The sequence below is a fragment of the Helianthus annuus genome, chromosome 8 (assembly GCF_002127325.2).
Source record: "Helianthus annuus cultivar XRQ/B chromosome 8, HanXRQr2.0-SUNRISE, whole genome shotgun sequence".
Classification (NCBI taxonomy): Eukaryota; Viridiplantae; Streptophyta; class Magnoliopsida; order Asterales; family Asteraceae; genus Helianthus; species Helianthus annuus.
In genome coordinates, this window is record NC_035440.2 from 150,686,677 (window position 1) to 150,706,925 (window position 20,249).

The 20,249-nt window shown below is 35.3% G+C and overlaps 1 protein-coding gene across 1 annotated transcript; it reads right to left on the reverse strand.

Annotated features, from left to right (window-relative positions):
* Positions 1 to 17,957: 17,957 nt before the first annotated feature.
* On the reverse strand, positions 17,958 to 18,626 carry LOC110875919. Its single transcript, XM_022124111.1, has one exon. It carries the CDS (start codon positions 18,624 to 18,626, stop codon positions 17,958 to 17,960), a length of 669 nt encoding a protein of 222 aa, XP_021979803.1.
* Between the last annotated feature and the right edge of the window lie 1,623 nt (positions 18,627 to 20,249).

The following is a 20,249-nucleotide window of genomic DNA, read 5'->3' on the forward strand; positions in this document are numbered from 1 at the left end:
AGATGTCATATTTAGATGGCTCTTGATTGGGTGAAAATTTGGTCCAATAAACATACATGCAATTGCATGGATTTTGATTGGGCATGAAGGGTGGCAATTTCTCTCACTTCCTTTAAATGTATTTTGTATGACAAAATGGACTAGAGAGAACTTGGAAGACTTGTGTTATTTTGCTCTCAAAATCGGCCATAGAAGGGTTCCAAGGAGCTTTTCGGTTTTGATTCAAGTGTGAGAAATCCTAGCTAAACCCGTGGTGTTTGTTGGAAGCTTGGGGTATACAAGCTTGAGGTCTTCTACTCTTGAGGACAACCATTTCAAGAATCATCATCCCTTTCATCATCCTATTATTCCAAGAAGGTAGTTTTGCTAAACACCCTATGGTTATGTTTGATAGTATGCATCTTCATATATGGATCCGGGTTTTGGGATTTTGCATATAAATGGTTTTATATCTTACAAAAGTAACATGTTTTAAACATTATTTCCGCTGCGTTTTTATTTCATATGGATGAAATTGCTTTGATAAACATTTATTAAAATCCCATCAATGGCATCTAGAGCCGCTTATGTGAGTGCATACTTCAATAGATTAAAAATTTCGGGTTTCGGGTTTGAATAAAACCCTATGGCCGAAAATTTTAACATGGTTAACCCTTTTGTTTTTCAAGATTATTTTCTTACATGCATAAGAGAATCTTGAAAAATTTATTTCATATGGATGATTTGTTTGTTTGGACAAAACTTACCTTTTCGGTTTTTTGAACATAGCTGAAAATGTTTATAAAAGGGAACCATTTTTTTTATGCTTCTTGAAATTAATATATATATATTTGGATATATATTTTGGTGCATATGACCTAGCCATGACCTTGTGTTGAATGATTGTGTTGTTATTTATTATTTCAATGGGTTGTAATAATTATTATTTTGTTCTTCCATTAGAAGATATGTAATTTATTTTTTTTTTCATTTGGTATGTAAAATAAATAGATTAGGTGCATTTTATTTTACTAGAAAAATGTATTAGGATATATTTTGTAAAAGAAGATGCACACAAGAATGAGCTTTTGGTTTGGACCATAATATTCGGTCCAAAGAACTTCATCGTTCTCAACGGAATTTTAACCCGATAACCAAAACTCATTTTTGGAGTCCAAAGGAGTTTGGAGCTGAATATAAAAGACTTTTGGAAGCCCAAAGAAGGTGGAGAAATCACAACACAAGAAGGAGACTTGAAGCATTTGGATGCGGAATCAAGTGGGAGTTCAACGACACATAACTTGTGTCATTTTTCACCCCTTAGGAAGGACCTTTTGGCACACTTGTTTCGGCTAACAAGTGTTGTCAAAATAGTTGGCTATGGTTATGCACCTATTATTATGAATGATGTGCTTGTTTGGTTGCTTATTTTGTTGTTTAGATGATATGTCGATGTGCATGACTTAACAAACTAATAATCAACAACAAGCGTAAAATTGGTTCTTAACAAAATCATTAAAATGGTTAATAAAAGGTTTTATTAAAAATTAATGATTTTTATAATAAAATGGGTTTTATTAAAAAGAACCTTGAAAATTAGTTTTCACTAAAGTACCATTAATTTGAATGCATGCAAATGTATGGTACATAATATTTTCTAACTAGAATTTTGAAATATTGAAAACCCTTTTATAAAACAAGTCAAACACCATCCTTTTATACAACACTCGAAATACTTTGGAACTCTTATTGTGGGATAAAGGTCACCTAACCACATTTGAGGGAACTTGTATGTTCGAGGTGGGTTTACCATGTTTGTGGGATAAAGGTCACCTAACCACTTATGTGTATAAACTCACACGTGTGTGTAAGTTGGACGACTTGATTTGGAAACCATGAACTTAGGGTCACCAAAGCATGGGGAACAAAGGTGTTGATGGGATTAAACATGCCAACTAAACATAAAGATGTTTAACCGATCCCATATGGCTAGAAATTGCAAAGAGTTGCAATTGTCAAACGTTGACTACCTTGTTAATTTAAATAGAGGGATAAAGGTCACCTAACCAATATTTAAATGTAACGTTGGATTCTAGATTTTAATTATTAATTGTCTTTAAGACACAAAAGGGTATTAATGATTAAAATATAATAATATCGAAAATACTAAAATTGAACTTGTTAAATTTTGTAGATGGCCGCTAACAATGCAAACCCGATTACCCAAACCGTCCGAAACCTATCACTAAGAACCATCCTTGAAAAGGATCGTCTCAACCATAACAACTTCATGGATTGGTTTCGAAACTTGAGAATCGTTCTCAAACAAGAGAAGATATCCTATGTGTTGGACGATCCTATTCCCGATGAACCTAACGTGGAAGATGTGGAAGCCTACAACGATTGGGTTAAGTATACCGAGGACTCCATGCAAGCCTCATGCCTCATGTTGGGAACTATGATTCCCGAAATTCAAAAGGATTTTGAACACCACGGGGCATATGACATGATAACCCAGTTAAAGGAAATGTTCCTACAACAAGCAAGGGTAGAACGCTTCGAAACTGTTCGGGCGCTCCATGCATGTCGAATGGAGGAAACCCAATCGGTATCATCTTATGTTCTCAAGATGAAAAGCCACATTGATCGCCTCGAACAGCTAAATTGTCCCGTCTCCAAAGAGTTGGCTACGGATTTGATCCTCAACTCTTTAACAAAGAAATTTGAGAGCTTTGTTATGAATTACAACATGAATGGATGGGACAAGAGCATTGGTGAGCTTCATGCAATGCTCAAAACGGCCGAAGCAAGTATGGGCAAAAAGGCTTTACCCGTCCTAGCGATCAATGAAGGAGGAAATAAGAAAAGGCCCCACCCCGACTCTAAAGCAACCAATGCTAAAAGAAAGGGACACGTCAAGGGAAAGGGAAAAGGAAAAGCTAAAGCAGAACCCGCCAAACCAAAAGAAAAGAAGCAAAAGGTTGCTACGAATGACCCATGTTTTGAATGTGGTGAGATAGGACATTGGAAGAGAAATTGTCCGACCTATCTCAAAGAGTTGAAAAACAAGAGGGATGCGGGGCAAACCTCAGGTACTATCTTTATGATACATGTTGAGCTTAATGTTATTTCTTCTAACACATGGGTACTAGATACCGGATGTGGAACTCATATTTGCAATTCGTTGCAGGGGTTCAAAAGAAATAAACATTACAAGAAGGGGGACACTAGTCTTTTTATGGGCAACGGAGCAAAAGTTGAAGTCGAGGCTCAAGGAGACTATGTTTTAGAACTTCCAAGTGGTTTGGAAGTTATTTTGAAGAATGTTTTGTATGCTCCTAGTTTGACTAGGAACATAATTTCAGTTTCCCTTTTAAAACAATCTGGTTTCAATTTCGAATTTGTTAACTATGACATCTATGTTTCTAAGAATGATGTGTTTTATTTTAAAGCTATGTCTTTAAATGGTATTTATGAATTAGATCATGATAACACATCATATGATAGCTCAATGTACCAAGTAACCAACAAGAAACTCAAAATGGATTTGAGTGATTCCTACCTTTGGCATTGTCGCCTTGGACATATAAGCAAGAATCGCATGCATACACTTCAGAAAAATGGTCTTTTGAATACAAATGAAGATAATTCATTTGATGTATGCGAGTCTTGTTTACAAGGCAAAATGACCAAGACGCCCTTTAGTGGAACATTTGAAAGGGCTAAGGACTTATTAGGTATCATACATTCAGATGTATGTGGTCCTTTTAAGCCGATGACTAGGAATGGTGAAAGATACTTCATTACCTTTACCGACGACTATAGTCGTTATGGTTATCTGTATTTGCTAAAACACAAGGATGAAGCATTTGAAATGTTCAAAGACTTCAAAAGTGAAGTAGAAAATCAACTCAAGAAAACAATCAAAGTCCTTCGCACCGATAGAGGAGGTGAATACCTTAGTGGTGCTTTTCAAGATCATCTTAGGAGTTGTGGGATTATCTCACAACTTACTCCACCTGGAACACCACAACACAATGGTGTATCTGAAAGGAGAAATCGAACTCTATTAGATATGGTTCGATCTATGATGGCTAGAAGCACATTGCCTCTATCATTTTGGGGTTACGCTTTGCTCTCCGCAGTCCGTATATTAAATATGGCCCCAACCAAGAAAGTGGAAAAGACACCTTTTGAAATATGGCACGGAAACCCTCCATCATTATCATTCTTAAGGGTTTGGGGTTGTGAAGCTTATGTTAAGCAATACACTCCAAATAAACTGGAAGTCCGATCTACTAAGTGTATCTTTGTAGGTTATCCTAAAGATGATATAGGATACTATTTCTACGACCCAACTGAGCAAAAGGTATTTGTTGCTCGAAAGGGTAAGTTCTTAGAAGCTAAGTTCCTTATGGAAGGAACCAGCGATAGAACAGTGGAACTTGAGGAGGATCAAGAACCACAAGACGATACACGTTTGGTTGATACTAGCACTCAACAAGAGGTTGTTGAGAACGATCAAGAGGTTGATCGAAATACACAAAATGTTCGCAGATCTGGTAGAATTAGCAATCCACCTGAAAGATATGGATTTTTCATGGATGGATGCTACGTGGTAGATTCAGATGAACCAACCACATACCGTGATGCAATGTCAAAATACGATTGCGACAAATGGCTCGAAGCCATGAACATAGAGATGCAATCCATGTATGACAACCAAGTTTGGGAATTGGTTGTGCCACCACTTAACTCTAAAGTAGTTGGAAGTAAGTGGGTTTTCAAGAAGAAAACTGATATGCATGGTAACTTGGATACTTACAAAGCAAGACTTGTAGCAAAAGGTTTCACTCAAACTCAAGGGATTGATTATGATGAGACCTTCTCGCCTGTGGCGATGCTAAAGTCAATCAGGATATTATTTGCCATAGCCGCATATTATGACTATGAGATCTGGCAATTGGATGTCAAAACGGCATTTCTCAATGGATATCTTGATGAAGATGTCTATATGGTTCAGCCTGAAGGTTTTGTCGATCCAAAACATCCTGACAAAGTATGCAAGTTAAAGAAATCAATCTATGGATTGAAACAAGCATCTAGAAGTTGGAATCACCGTTTTGATGAAGAAATTAAGAATTTTGGATTCATCAAGAACGGCGATGAAGCTTGTGTGTATAAGAAGGCTAGTGGGAGCATCATCACTTTCTTAGTACTGTATGTCGATGACATTCTACTATTTGGGAATGACATTCCAACCATGGAAGGTGTAAAAGCTTGGCTTGGAAGTTGTTTTTCCATTAAGGATCTTGGTGAAGTAGCCTACATTCTGGGAATAAAGGTCTATAGGGATAGATCAAGGCGCTTGATAGGTTTAAACCAAAGTGCATACATTGACAAAATCTTGAATAGGTTCCAAATGGAGAACTCTAAGAGAGGTTTTGTACCTATTCAAAAGGGGACAATTTTGAATACATCTCAATGTCCAAGCTCAAAGGATGAGCAAGAGAAAATGAAAAGAATCCCATATGCGTCAGCTATAGGATCCATCATGTATGCAATGATATGTACTAGACCGGACGTGTCATGCGCCTTGAGCATGACAAGTAGATACCAACAAAATCCAGGTAGCAGTCATTGGATGGCTGTCAAAAGCATATTGAAATATCTTAGAAGGACTAAGGATATGTTCTTAATATATGGATCTGGTGAGGAGGAACTCGTTGTAAAGGGTTACACGGACGCGAGTTTTCAAACCGATCGAAGTGATTCTCGATCGCAATCGGGGTATGTCTTCATTTTAAATGGAGGAGCAGTCTCCTGGAAGAGCTCAAAACAAGACGTGGTAGCATTGTCCACTACAGAATCAGAATACATCGCCGCTTCATTGGCAGCCCAGGAAGCTGCATGGCTGAAGAAATTTATAGCCGACCTAGGGGTGGTCCCTACCATTCAAGATCCCCTAGAGATCTTTTGTGATAACGAGGGTGCAATTGCTCAAATCAAGGAACCTCGTGCGCACCAAAAGACTAGACATATCGAGCGGAGATTCAACTACATAAGGGATGAAGTTGAAAAAGGAAAGATATGTATCCGCCAAGTTCACACCGATCAAAACATTGCGGATCCACTCACGAAGCTCCTTGACAGAGGAAAACATGAGGGTCACACATGTTCCTTAGGACTTCGATATTCTAGTGATTGGATTTGATCAAATTTTGTATTTGGATATTGAAACAATTGTTATTTTAACTCATTTATGGTATTTTGAGTTACGTTTCATATTAGCATGTTTAAATCCGTGAATAAGTTAGTTATTCTAAATGTCCGTAGTCGATCATAATTGTGGGAACAGATATGAATGTAAGACTATTATGAACCTGGATTGGTGGATATTCATTTAGAATGAATATAGAGCAAAGTGTTGCTACCAAAGTTCATAGATATTTGTGGGATACAAATATCGGACTGACTCGCTCTCAAATATTACTGCATGGAATCATTTGTGATTGATCATAAGTAAATTTTGAGTTAAGGCGAATATCATAGTATCCTCTGACCTGAGATACATATTGGGTCTTGATATTCACCAAATATTATGCCTTGACTCATTTCTTCGCTGTCAGTAATATGACAGTACATAAGGCTGAGCTCAGGTGTGGTACAAGGTGGTTGTGAGAGACGTATGTAGTCAATAAGGGATTTGTTCCTCTTATTCGTTGAGAGTAAGATGTCTAAGGCCTGATAAAGTTAAATCAACAGAGAGTGATCACTCTATGTCTCTGGATTTAACATGACATCTGTAACGAAAGGATAAATGATAGATTCACCTAAATCATGTTCAAGTAAGGGACTTGAAAGGGATGATGTTATTGAATGGCAAATATAGTCATACGTATTGGGGGTAGTAAACCGTAGTTAGGCGTCATTTACTGCTTGCATCAATCTTCTATGTATCTTGTGCAAGTGGGAGATTGTTGGACTCTGTATGCCCAAGACACATATTAAATCGATGTGGCTAGTACGTTATGATCCAAGTCGAGTCATACCCAATAACAAGCTAGACAAACACTTATATTATTTATTTGTGATATGATCAAACAAATAAATATTAACACTTACAATATTTAGAAATTGGTTTTCTAAATAATTACACTTGAGAAACTACTAAATTATATGGATAATTTATTTTGAGAGAATATTTTATTTTGTTATTTAATGGGTTAAATAACATTATAAAAGATTACATAAAGTCTTGCAAACATATGGTGTATAATTTTATAAAAGTTATAAAATTAATCAAGACTTAAATTTATAAAAGAAAGATTTGATTTTTTTTATATAAAAATACAAGTGGGCCGCCCCCCTCATGGGAATTCCCAAAAGATTTTTGCTCCAATAACATTTCATGCAAGATGTCATATTTAGATGGCTCTTGATTGGGTGAAAATTTGGTCCAATAAACATACATGCAATTGCATGGATTTTGATTGGGCATGAAGGGTGGCAATTTCTCTCACTTCCTTTAAATGTATTTTGTATGACAAAATGGACTAGAGAGAACTTGGAAGACTTGTGTTATTTTGCTCTCAAAATCGGCCATAGAAGGGTTCCAAGGAGCTTTTCGGTTTTGATTCAAGTGTGAGAAATCCTAGCTAAACCCGTGGTGTTTGTTGGAAGCTTGGGGTATACAAGCTTGAGGTCTTCTACTCTTGAGGACAACCATTTCAAGAATCATCATCCCTTTCATCATCCTATTATTCCAAGAAGGTAGTTTTGCTAAACACCCTATGGTTATGTTTGATAGTATGCATCTTCATATATGGATCCGGGTTTTGGGATTTTGCATATAAATGGTTTTATATCTTACAAAAGTAACATGTTTTAAACATTATTTCCGCTGCGTTTTTATTTCATATGGATGAAATTGCTTTGATAAACATTTATTAAAATCCCATCAGATAACTCACAAATACATGGACTTACGAATTTTGGTAACACTTTTCAACTTATGTATAAGTAAGAGGGCGGGATGTCACACCCTGACTTTTGCGGAAGCGTATGATGTGTGACTTGCTCAATATCATTGCATTCAATTATAACAAACAACTATATGATTAAAACAAGATGTTCATCCATTCATAAGTTTTAAAACAATACAAACACAAGTTGTTTAGTACCAACCAACATACTTCATGTTTAACTTACAACCCATTCAAATACTAAGTTCCATAACGGACTTTTAACAAAAGATATTAAAAACCAAGGTTTTGATTCATATATCTTATCAAGGATAAGATATACAATTCAAACCCTTCCAAAACAGGATGACATCAATTCTTGAAAATACTTCTTGAAACTTTCAATGCCCGCCAGGTCCAAATTAGTTTCCTGAAATACATGTAGTTTGAAAACATCAACAAAAGTTGAGCGAGTTAATGTGTTTTGTATGTGAGCTCGTAATAACTTGTAAACAATTGAGAGAATTCCTTTGATAACCTGTATGTAAAGCGTCTATGAACAGATCATTAATGTTTTGCAAGGACATTAATATGTGTGGTGCGTAGGAAGTGCTCAAACCTAGCGAATTTCCTCCGGTCCGTCTGGCGGGAACGACATAGTCACTACATGCGGCCACACAAGGACCCATGGGAGGGGCTCGCTACACCCAGATAGATCTACCACTCATGCCCCTCGGTCTATACTAGATTAATGGCACTTAAGAGAGATACTACATCATCCACGTGATCTAACACTTCATTCCTTAGCTAAACCATACCATTGAAACATTTGAACATTTAAAACATGTATCTCACCCCTGATATTTATAAATCCGAAAACAGTTAAAAGAAAAAGGGGACATGAACTCACAGATTTGCGTCCGATATCCTGTGTACCCAAAGTATGTTTCCTTAAGCCGTACTATCACCTACACACGTGCTAAGTTTTATTAGACGTTTAGGTCGTGTAACGACTCTTAGTCTTATTCATTAAGACTTATTTTGGAATCGGTGTACTTTGAGTTATACGTTGGATATGTATTATATAATTTCCAAATTATATAATTATTAGTTAAAATGATTATTTTAACTTAAACTATTTTTATCCCATTATTTGAAATATTGTCAAAAATAATATATTTATTTTTGACTTACTTTGTCATGTATTTCTTACATAAATATTTCTCAAGTGTAGGGACACTAGTACTTGTGTATTTTTATACTTGTGCATTTTCATACTTATGTATTTTGCCAAGTATTGGGGGTGTATTCCGGTGTGTATTTATACGTATGAGGATACGTATTTTCTTGTATTTATTAAGTATTTTATACTTAAGTTGTATTTAATATTCCGGAATATTATTTTTAGACAACTAAAAATCACCAAATTTATATTCTCAAAATATTCAGATTTTAAGAGAATTTTTATAGAAAAAATATCTATAACTTTACTTGGCAAAAATAAATGTACCTTCATATATATCTCAAAAATGATATATATTTTTAAGATTAACTTTAGAAAATATATATTTCTATTTTTCACCCAAAATAATATAATCTTCAAATTGTTTAAGAAAATATACATTTTTCTCCACTCAAAAATAATATATCTTCAAATTGTTTAAGAAAATATATATATTTTTTTCTCCACTCAAAATAATATATTTTCTATTTGACAAAATATGATATATTTTGTAATAGTTATAAAAATCCATATTTTACCGTTTCTTCGGTTTCAAAAATACCGTTCGTCACATTTGTTAAGTTGCGAATTTATTTCCGGAATATATATACTTATAGTCCATACGTCCGTTTGTCCGATTGTCCAATATTCGGGTATTATATATTTATCTTCTTGGAATTTTGGTAATATTTTCATATTACAATTTTGGTATTTTGCTGTGTTATATTATTTTCAAGTTCCTAAAATAATATAACTAATACAACCAATATACAAGTAACACATAATTTTGTGACATCTAAATATATATTTTCCTAAATATATACTTACTGATTTTTATTATCAAAAACCAACCTCCAATATTTGTAATTTTTGTAATAAAAATTATGACAAATTTTTTTATGAAAACCATGATCAAAATTTACTTGTAAACACTTGTTTGAAAATATTTTTAATTTCTACAAAAATTTTGCCATAGTTTCCCCTTAAAAATGGAGGTTTCCATGCTTAAAAGCATATCATTTTCTTTTAAAAACTCATCATCAATCATCAACAATTCACACAAGACTTACCATGAGCCATAATATGCATTTTAACAACATGTCATGAACTTGAAGTTTAACAAAAATGTGTAGTAATTTCACATGTTGTTTAAAAAGCTTATTTATCTCTAAAAACATGGCTTTTAGTTTATAAAACTCATTTTTGTGAATTTTCATTCTTCACAACTTGTATGATGATTTTCTAAAAATTAATCTTCTTCTATTTTTTCTTGTTACCAACACTTTTCTAGCTTTGTTTTAACCCTTAAAACATGTCTATTTTCTTTAAAAGCCAACCTTATGTAATCCTTGTGCAAAATTTCGGGCTTTCAAAAACTTGTTCTTTGAAAGCAATTCGATAACCGATGCTTAAACATAATCCGTTTAAAGCAACATACACACCAGGACGAGGATATAAGCTACACATACCCTAAATACCCTTTACATAACTTAGAAATAGGTTTCGAAGGGCTAGGGATGACAAAAACATGTTTATACAAGTACAAGGACCATTTACGACAAACTACATTCCGGAACATGATCATAAGCTAAACATGCCATAAATAACCTTAATATAGCTTAGAAATAAGCTTTGATGGGTTCGATATGTGAAAATGCGCTTATTTGATCATAGGGACTAAAAGCGTCAGAAACTGCGTAAGTTTGCATATACGCGCATATCTTACGTTCTGACCACATCCGGACATCCATAAATTTTTGTAATCAGTAAAATATTTTATTTTAGAGATAGGAATGCAAAAATACCATTTATCGCGCAATTTGGATCGATTTCGCGTTCGTTACGACTTCCGTCGTAATTAACCGCAAAACACGACAGTACGACCAAACGAACCGACATCCGTGATATTTCCAAACATATTTCAAGTCCCCTATACTTTGACATCCTTGTAGAGCCTTGAAAATGGCTTAACGGAGGTTAAACGCGTCGAGAATTAGCTTAAATGTGTGTAGGGACTGAAACTGTAAAATTCTGAAAGTCTGACCATGTGTGGTCGCGCCACGCGATAGCCTAGGGCTGTTGTGTTCGTGCGACGCGATGGAGGCAATTTGATAAAATTCCATTTCAGCAGCTGCACTTTGTTTTCTAAGTTAGTTTTTCAAACTTGTGGGTATTTTGAGTGATCTCCAAGGCCTTAAATCTGGACCAAACACTTGTTTTAATCTTATACTTCCTTGGGCAATACTCAAGACATGTGGCATGATCTAAGGGTTTCAAATTCACTATAAATAGGCTTCAAAATCTGCCCAAGAACTTGCTCATTCCATTTTTCTCAATCTCACACTCTAAGTAGAGGCTACCACTTGTTTGAAGGCCTCTTACCTGAGTTTCTAGTCTTCTTATTCAGCTATTAGAGCTTTGTAAGTATTCTTTCATGGCTAGTTCTTTATTTTCAGCCATTACAAGCTGAAAGTCAAACAGTTTGACTAATGTTTGACTTTCGGTTTTGACCACGAATTGGTCAAATCAAAGTTCTATTGAACTTTGCAACGTGAGCGTAATCACGATGTTTATAATCCCTTGCGATTATACCTACTGATTACCACGTTGACTAGTCGAAGTGACGAGCCAAAGTTTCGGTCAAAATGCACGATTATGTGCATTTTGCGACGAAACTATTTTCGGGTATCAAAACACTTTGTTTTAATATCAAATCAGTTTTCTAACTTAGTTAAACATGTTTTAACATGTTTAACTCGTCACTTTTAGTTTAGTGCTTGTTTTGGGTTGTAAGTCAAGCGGTCTCAACAACCGCTTAGACTTTTGAACCCGACCCGTTTGGTCGATCATTAGGATCCGACCAAACATATTTTGTGACCATAGTTGTATAGGGAATAACCTTCCGAGGTTATACCTTATGGTCACTTCGTTTAGTTAGTTGTATGATAGGTAATTTATATGCCTTAGGAAAATGACCAAAATGCCCTTTTCATGCATAACTTGAATTTAAGCATATGTAACTTAATTTTTGGCACTTAAATTGATTATGCAACATAATTAAACATAGTAGGGCATATAATACTTGTCATAGGACTAGTTAGGCGGTACGCGCTTTTGCGCGAACGACACGTTAAAGTAGCGTAAACTACCTTAACGAGTCGTAACAGGTCATAAGCACTTAGGATAGGTTCCAACTTAGAATGTAGGCTTTGTTAAACCATATCATATGAGTTCCAATACTCATTTGGATTACGAGACCTCATTCTATCCGATCTTCCGATATAGGTGTCGATTAATTAACATAATTACCTATATTAGGTGCCGATTGATTCCGTGATCCTTCGAGCTTTACTTGATCGTTATTCCAAGACTATTTAGCAATATCAAGTGAGTACATAGTTCCCCTCTTTTACCGTATTCAAATGTTTTGGGGTGATTCATATGTGTAACCAATTTGTTTTCCAATGTATGGCATATATGTGTTTACTAAGTGCTTTTATGTGTATTATTCCGATTATGCAAACATGATGTTTACCCAAATCCTTAAAAGATCTATCTATCTTCATAGTTAGATTCTTGTAGGATATTTGAAGTACAGTCTTAGATCTTCCTATATTTATAGTAAATTTTTTAAGAAGTACTTTACAAGACGATGGTTATGGTTTATGTGTAGATTGTTGGTGATTTAGATAACGAAACTAGAGTAATACAATAAGGACATGGTGGATACGCTGCTGGTACTTCCTATATATAAGTGTGCTTATTGTATTGCCCTTCGTGGCGTTATCCCGAATCACCATTAGGATTTAGGATGTTATGATGCAATGATTCAATGTGACAGAAACTAAATCCTTATAGCATCTATCTATTTTCATAGATTGATTCTTGTAGGATGTTTAAAGTACTAATATTGGAGTCCTTTTTTGGATTCATTGTGTACTTTAATGCGTATGTGACTAGACAATGTGACGAGAACCAGATCCCTGTAGTGTTTATCTATATTCATAGCTAGACATACATGGGATGTTTAAAGTACTAATATTGGAGTCATTGTTTGGATTCATTGTGTACTTTAATGCGTGTTTACAAGTTGGTGACAAGTTGACGATTTATGTGTTTATGTGGTAGTGTGAGTTTATAACGAAACGGGTGTAATAAAATAAGAACATGGTGGATACGTCGCTGGTACTTCCTATATATAAGTGTTCTTATTTTATTACTCTTGTAGCGTTATCCGAATCACTTTAGGATTTTGTGTACGATTGATTCATTGTTCAATTATCCAAATCCTTGTGAATCTTCCATATCTTTATATGTTAGACTCTTAGAAGGATGCCTAAAGTATTATTATAAATCATTGAATTGATTTATATAATACTCACACAAGTTTTGATTGATTTCAAAACAGTTATTATTAATCCTTGATTGGATTTCTAATAACACATTAACGAGTTTTACATTGATTTCAATGAGATGACAATGTACAATTTCAAATGGCATAAAAATTACCTAGTAATAATCATATTGCCATATACAACTATTTGCCACAAGTTTTCACAATCAAGATTATGTATTGCAATACTAAACTTTTGGCCATTCTCTGGCTTCAAGATTTATTTTCAATCGACAACTCTCATAGTTGCCAAAGTATTGCAATACCAAATGTTTTGCCATTTATTTGGCTAACAAAACCTATGTACTCGCCGGCATTTTTATGCTGACTATCTTTCACATATGTTTCAGGTTTTCAATTATTCAAGCATGCAACGCATAGGACTGCATCCGGGCTTTAGACTTCCTAAATCAAAAGACAATTACATGTATTCTTTGTTTGTAAAACGATGTTAACAATATTGAAACAATTAGTACCAGTAGTTGTGAGCAATTTGTAATGTGACTCCCCGATATTTCCGCCGCGTGTTGTTGTATTACGCGATTGGGGTGTTACAGATTGGTATCTGAGCACTGGTTATAGGGAATTAGGTTATTAGTATGCCTTTAACCTAGTGTATAACCTTCCTAGGGACCCAAACATGAGTAGACTTAGGACTTCTTTCCTCATCCTCATCCTTATTCGTGCCTCAACTACTCTATGATTTACAAATCATCTAACCTTATATGATTTATCCTAAACCTTAGGCTTCATGCCTTAAGGTGTTCCTCAAAATGTTTTTGTCAAAATATTTCACAACATGTTTATCTCAAACGATTTGTATCAAAAATATTTCTCAAATGTTTTCCTCAAACATTTTTCATCGAAATCTTGGGTTTTAATAATGTGAACACATGCAATCTGGAAGGGTGGATGCCTGTACCCCGAGTTTTCTGTCTAAGGCTAGAGTGTTCGTACAAATCGGCATTATCGGACCAGTCACTTTTACCTGGGAACTCTTAGGGTGAGTGTCCACTTATAGGCTAAAGCATGTCTTCGCAAAACATTATAAAAACCTATCCATCTTGACCATGTCGAACGATTTCTAAACACTACAACCTTTGTGACACTACTCATTCATATTACCCTTGGTAATATGTTTGCTATTCACGACAATCAAAACAAATTTCTTTTCACAATACTATTTCATGATATTACCTTTGGTGATATGTTTGATTTGAGACAATTGAAATGAATTTCATTTCGTTTCACGACACTATGTAATCCATGTCATTTTCAAAACACTACTTTTGGTCTTTCAAAATTTCAAAAAAATTTACCATTTGGATGAGAATTTTCAAAATTTCAAACATAAAGTTTCTTTATTTTAGAATTTTTAATTTAAAACATTTTATTCTAAAAACAATAAATTTTTAAAAAGGCAAGGAATTTATAACACAAACCATTAACTTGGTTTGTATTCTCTCATCCAAAAATTTTACAAAAACTTATTTCTCAAAACAATTCTTGTGTCAAAACAAAATCCACAACACTGTATTTTCTAAGTACAAGAACGAGACCTATGAACGAGATTTTACTAGGTCAAAGTTTTCACTACACAATGATGTTACAAACTCATGACAATTTGATGGAATCTAACTTACTTAATTTTTCAATACAGCTATATCTTCATGATACCTCCCCACCGCGACATCACTTGGAACGCTGAAATGGCAGCAATGATTTCTCAGCATCAAGATACTTTTACTCCCAGGCATTGTGACCCAAGTCAATCAAATCCAAAACGATAACAACAACAATGTTATATCACCACGTAACTATAAAAATTTAACTCGGCTAAACCACTCGGGTTTAATGGGTCTGAAGGAGCAATTGGGCTCCTACAATGGTTTGAGAGTATAGAAAGTACATTCCGCCATGTTCAGTGTCCCAATGAGTGCAAAGTGGAGTTCGCCTCGAGTGTCTTTCAAAAGAGAGCACTCACTTGGTGGAACAGTATCATGAGAGACCAAGGTGCCGATATAGCAATGGCACAAATGTGGGAAAAATTCAAAAATCTTATGAAGAAAGAATTCTGCTCACAAAGCGAAATAAGGGCACTTGATGTAACACCCCAATCGCACATAAACCATAACCGTCGTCCTGTAAAGTACTTCTTAAAAATCTCACTATGAAGATAGGAAGATCTAAGACTATACTTCAAATATCCTATAAGAATCTAACTATGAAAATAGGTAGATCTTTTAAGGATTTGGATAAATATCGTATTTGCATAATCGGAATAGTACACATAAAAGCACTTAGTAAACACATATATGCCATACATTTGGAAAACAAAGCAGTTACACATATGAATCACCCCAAAACATTTGAAAATGGTAAAAGAGGGGAACTATGTACTCGCCTGGGATTGCGTATAGTTCTTGTTCAAAAGATATAACAAAGCTCAAAAGACCAAGAGTTCAAGTGTTGAAGCGGTTCCTAGTGTAACGGATACTATGTTAGTGAATCGACACCTAAATCGGAAGATCAGGTAGAATGAGGTCTCGTAAACCAAATGAGTATTGGAGCATATGATATGGTTTAACAAAGCCTACATTCTAAATCAGAACCTATCCTAAGTGCTTACGTCCCGTTACGACCCGTTAAGGTAGTCTGCGCTACTTTAACGCGTCGTTCGCGCGAATGCGTGTTCGAGACGTATAACTAGTCCTATGACAAGTATTATATGCCCTAACATATTTAAATATGTTGCATAATCAGTTTAAGTGATAAAAGTTAGGTTACATACGCTTAAATTTAAATTATGCATGAAAAGGGCATTTTGGTCATTTTCCTAAGGCATATAATCTACCTATCATACAACTAATCAAACTAAGTGACCATAAGGTATAACCTCGGAAGGTTATTCCATATTCAACTATGGTCACAAAACATGCTTGGTCGGATCCTAACGATCGACCAAATGGGTCGTGTTCGAAAGTCTAAGCGGTTGTCAAGACCGCTTGACTTACGACCCTAAACAAGCACTAGACTAAAAGTGACGAGTTAAACATGTTTGACTAAGTTAGAAAACAAGTTTGATATCAAAACAACGTGTTTTGATATCTGAAAATAGCTTCGTTGCAACATACGTATAAACACGTATTTTGGCCGAAACTTTGACTCGTCACTTCGACTAATCGACGTGGTAATCAGTAGGTATAGTCAGAAGGGACTATAACCATCGTGATTACGCTCACGTTGCAAAGTTCAAACGAACTTTATGTTGACCAAAGACTGGTCAAAGTAGAAAGTCAAACACTGTTTGACTTTCATGCTTGAAATACATAAAAAGCATGAAAGAAGCTTACAAAAGTTCCAAGCAAGGAAGAATTGAACCAAAATACTCAGGTATGAAGCATAAGCTTCAACTTAGAGCATAATTGATTCAATTTGTGTGAGAAATGAATGAGAAACCCATGTCTATTTATAGTAAGCTTGGATTAACAATATCATTCCATGTGTTATGAAGATCAATCTTGGCCATATACTTGTGGAACATGGTTTCTAATACAATGGGAATCCAAAAACCAGCCTAAGGTATTGAGAAAATTGCATAAAAGACCCTTAAGTTCAAGGTGGTTGCTGAAAATCAATTTTCTGTCAAAATAGGAGCGGAGCGGAGCGTGCCGCGACGGCAACACCCCTTTGCTGTGGCGCGATGCCACGGCCTACCTGAGCCAGAAATTTTTGAAACTTGGCAAGAATGGTCCCTGCAGCATGTTTAAGCCATTTTCGACGCGTTTAAACCCCGTTGACCCATTTTCAAGGCTCTACAAGGATGTTAAAGCATAGGGGACTTGAAACATGCTTGAAATTATCTTGGATGTCGGTTCGTTTGGTCGTACGGTTGCGTTATTCGGTTAATTATGACGGAAGTCGTAACGGACGCGAAATCGATCCAAATTACGCGACGAGTGGTATTTTTGCATTTCAATCATCAAAATAAAATATTTTAATGATTACAAAAATTTTTGGATGCCCGGATATGTTCAGAACGTAAGTTATGTGCGTAAATGCAAACTTATGCACTTTTTGATACTTTTAGTCCCTATTGATCAAATAAGCGTATTTTCGCATACCGAACCCCTCAAAGCCTATTTCTAAGCTATGTAAAGGATATTTAGGGTGTGTTTAGCTTATGATCAGGTTTTTTTTGGGTAATGGGTTACCCCGGTTAAATTTCATTCATCAACCAAAATAATAAAAAGTGAGGAATTATGTAATCCTCAGTTCTCTAGAATGACATGCCATTACTAGAGTACACTCGCGTATACAAGAAACTAACACGCAAACAAACAAGCAACAAGTCTAACGACAAACAAGTAACAAAGTTACATCTACAAGCTCTCAGATACTAGCCGCATTTATCTTGATCCATAAGCAAATCTCGCGGTAATCTCCACTCGAGCAAAACTTGATTCACGTGGCTTGTCCTCCTAAACTTCATTGTGTGTAACTTCATACGGACTGTCATTAAAATCACCTCAATCAATTGAGCTGCATTCCTTTTTTTCGAAGAGAACAAACGGTTATTACGTTCCTGCCAAACAAAGTAAGCCGATGCCCCTACCACTAACTTGCCAATGATATGAGTAGCCTGTTTAGAGTCAGCATGCTGCAATAAATGATTCAAAATCTTCTCCCACGTATTTTCGATACTTCGCATACCAGATTTTTCTCGAACCCCATACCAAATCTGAGATGCAAATTCGCATTCAAAGAAGAGGTGATCATGAGAGTCAGGCCCCGATGTACATAAGGAACAGCACATGAGGTTGTAATTTGCATTACCCGCCGATCGCCATTTGCACATCATATCTTGAGTTTTAAGTTTCTTGCAAACAAGAAGCCACATTAGAAACGAATGACGAGGGATAGCCTGAGGAAACCACACTATACAAGCCCAAGGAACCTGATCCGGCACTTGGCGTATATCATCCCAAACGACATAAGTGCTATATTCCATATCAGTACCCTCTCTAGATCGCCAAACAATCCTATCTTGAGCATCCGTGTTTAACATTACATTAGGAAAGTCTTGCAAAGCTGGTAACCTATTTATCCAATTGTTCGGCCATGCCCACCCACCATTCTGACACATATCCGCTGATGGGTTTTTCACATGTTTATCAAAGTTATTTTTGTTGGGTTTTTAACATGTTTATCAAAGTAATTTCATCCTTATGAAATAAAAACGCAGCGGAAATTTATTATTTAAAACATGTTAGTTACAAGATATAAAACTCATTTTATATGTAAAACCCAATCCCCGGATCCATATACGAATATGCATGCTATCAAAATAAAACACAACCATAGAGTGTTTAGAATACTACCTTCCAAGGAGTAAAGGACATGAAGATGATGATGATGCTTCTTGAACGGTTGCCTTCAAGTGTAGAAGACCTCAAGCTTGCATACCCCAAGCCTTCCAACAAACACTTTATGTTTAGCTAGGATTTTAACACTTGCAACTCACTTGAAAGATCACCTCTTGGAACCAATCCCTTGGCCGAAAATTAGAGAGTATCTTCTTGAGTTCTTGCACTTGAAAATTGAACTTGAAAAACCCTTGGATCAAAAGACCCATGACCGATTTTTTTGAGAGTGTTTTTCTAGTCAACTCTTCTTGATTTTTGCCATAGAAAACTTTATAAATGTTGAGAGAATCTTGGCCACCCAACATGCCCAATCAAGATGCATCTATCCATGCAATTTGAATGCAATGTGATTGGCCAAAACATTTAGGGAAGAGCACCCAATCAACACACATGCAAATGCATGAAATCTCATTGGACCAAAAGATTTCTTGGGTAGAACACCCAATCAAAAGGCTTCTAACTTATGACAATTGCATGGATTGTCATTGGACCAAAATTGGTCTTGGGAAGAGCATGGTGGGGGCGGCCCACTTGTAGTTTTTATAAAAAAATTTCAAAATTCTTTTATAAACATTTCAAGTCTTATATATATATATATATATATATATATTTCATAACTTTTATAAAATATAACATCATATGTTATAAGACTTACACTACTTTTATTATGTTATTTAACCTATTAAATAAAAAAATAAAATATTCTTTCAAAATATATCATCCATATAATTTATTAGTTTGTCAAGTGCAATTATTTAGAAAACCAATTTCTAAATATTGTAAGTGTTAATATTTATTTGTTTGATCATATCATAAATAAATATTCTAAGTGTTTGTCTAGCTTGTTATTGGGTATGACTCGACTTGGATCATAACGTACTAGCCACATCAATTTAATATGTGTCTTGGGCATACAGAGTCCAACAATCTCCCACTTGCACAAGATACATAGAAGATTGATGTAAGCATTAAATAACGCCTAACTACGGTTTACTACCCCTAATACGTCTGACTATATGTGCCATTCAATAACATCATCCCCTTTAAGTCCCTTACTTGAAATGATTTAGGTGAATCTATCATTTATCCTTTCATTACAGATGTCATGTTAAATCCAGAGACATAGAGTGATCACTCTCTGTTGATTTAACTTTATCAGGCCTTAGACATCTTACTCTCAACGAATAAGAGGAACAAATCCCTTCTTGACTACATACGTCTCTCACAATCACCTTGTACCACACCTGAGCATAGCCTTATGTACT

What these genes read in the sequence shown, in the direction of transcription:
- LOC110875919 (XM_022124111.1), bottom strand. Translation starts at nt 18,626, where the DNA reads ATGTTAAACACGGATGCTCAAGATAGGATTGTTTGGCGATCTAGAGAG.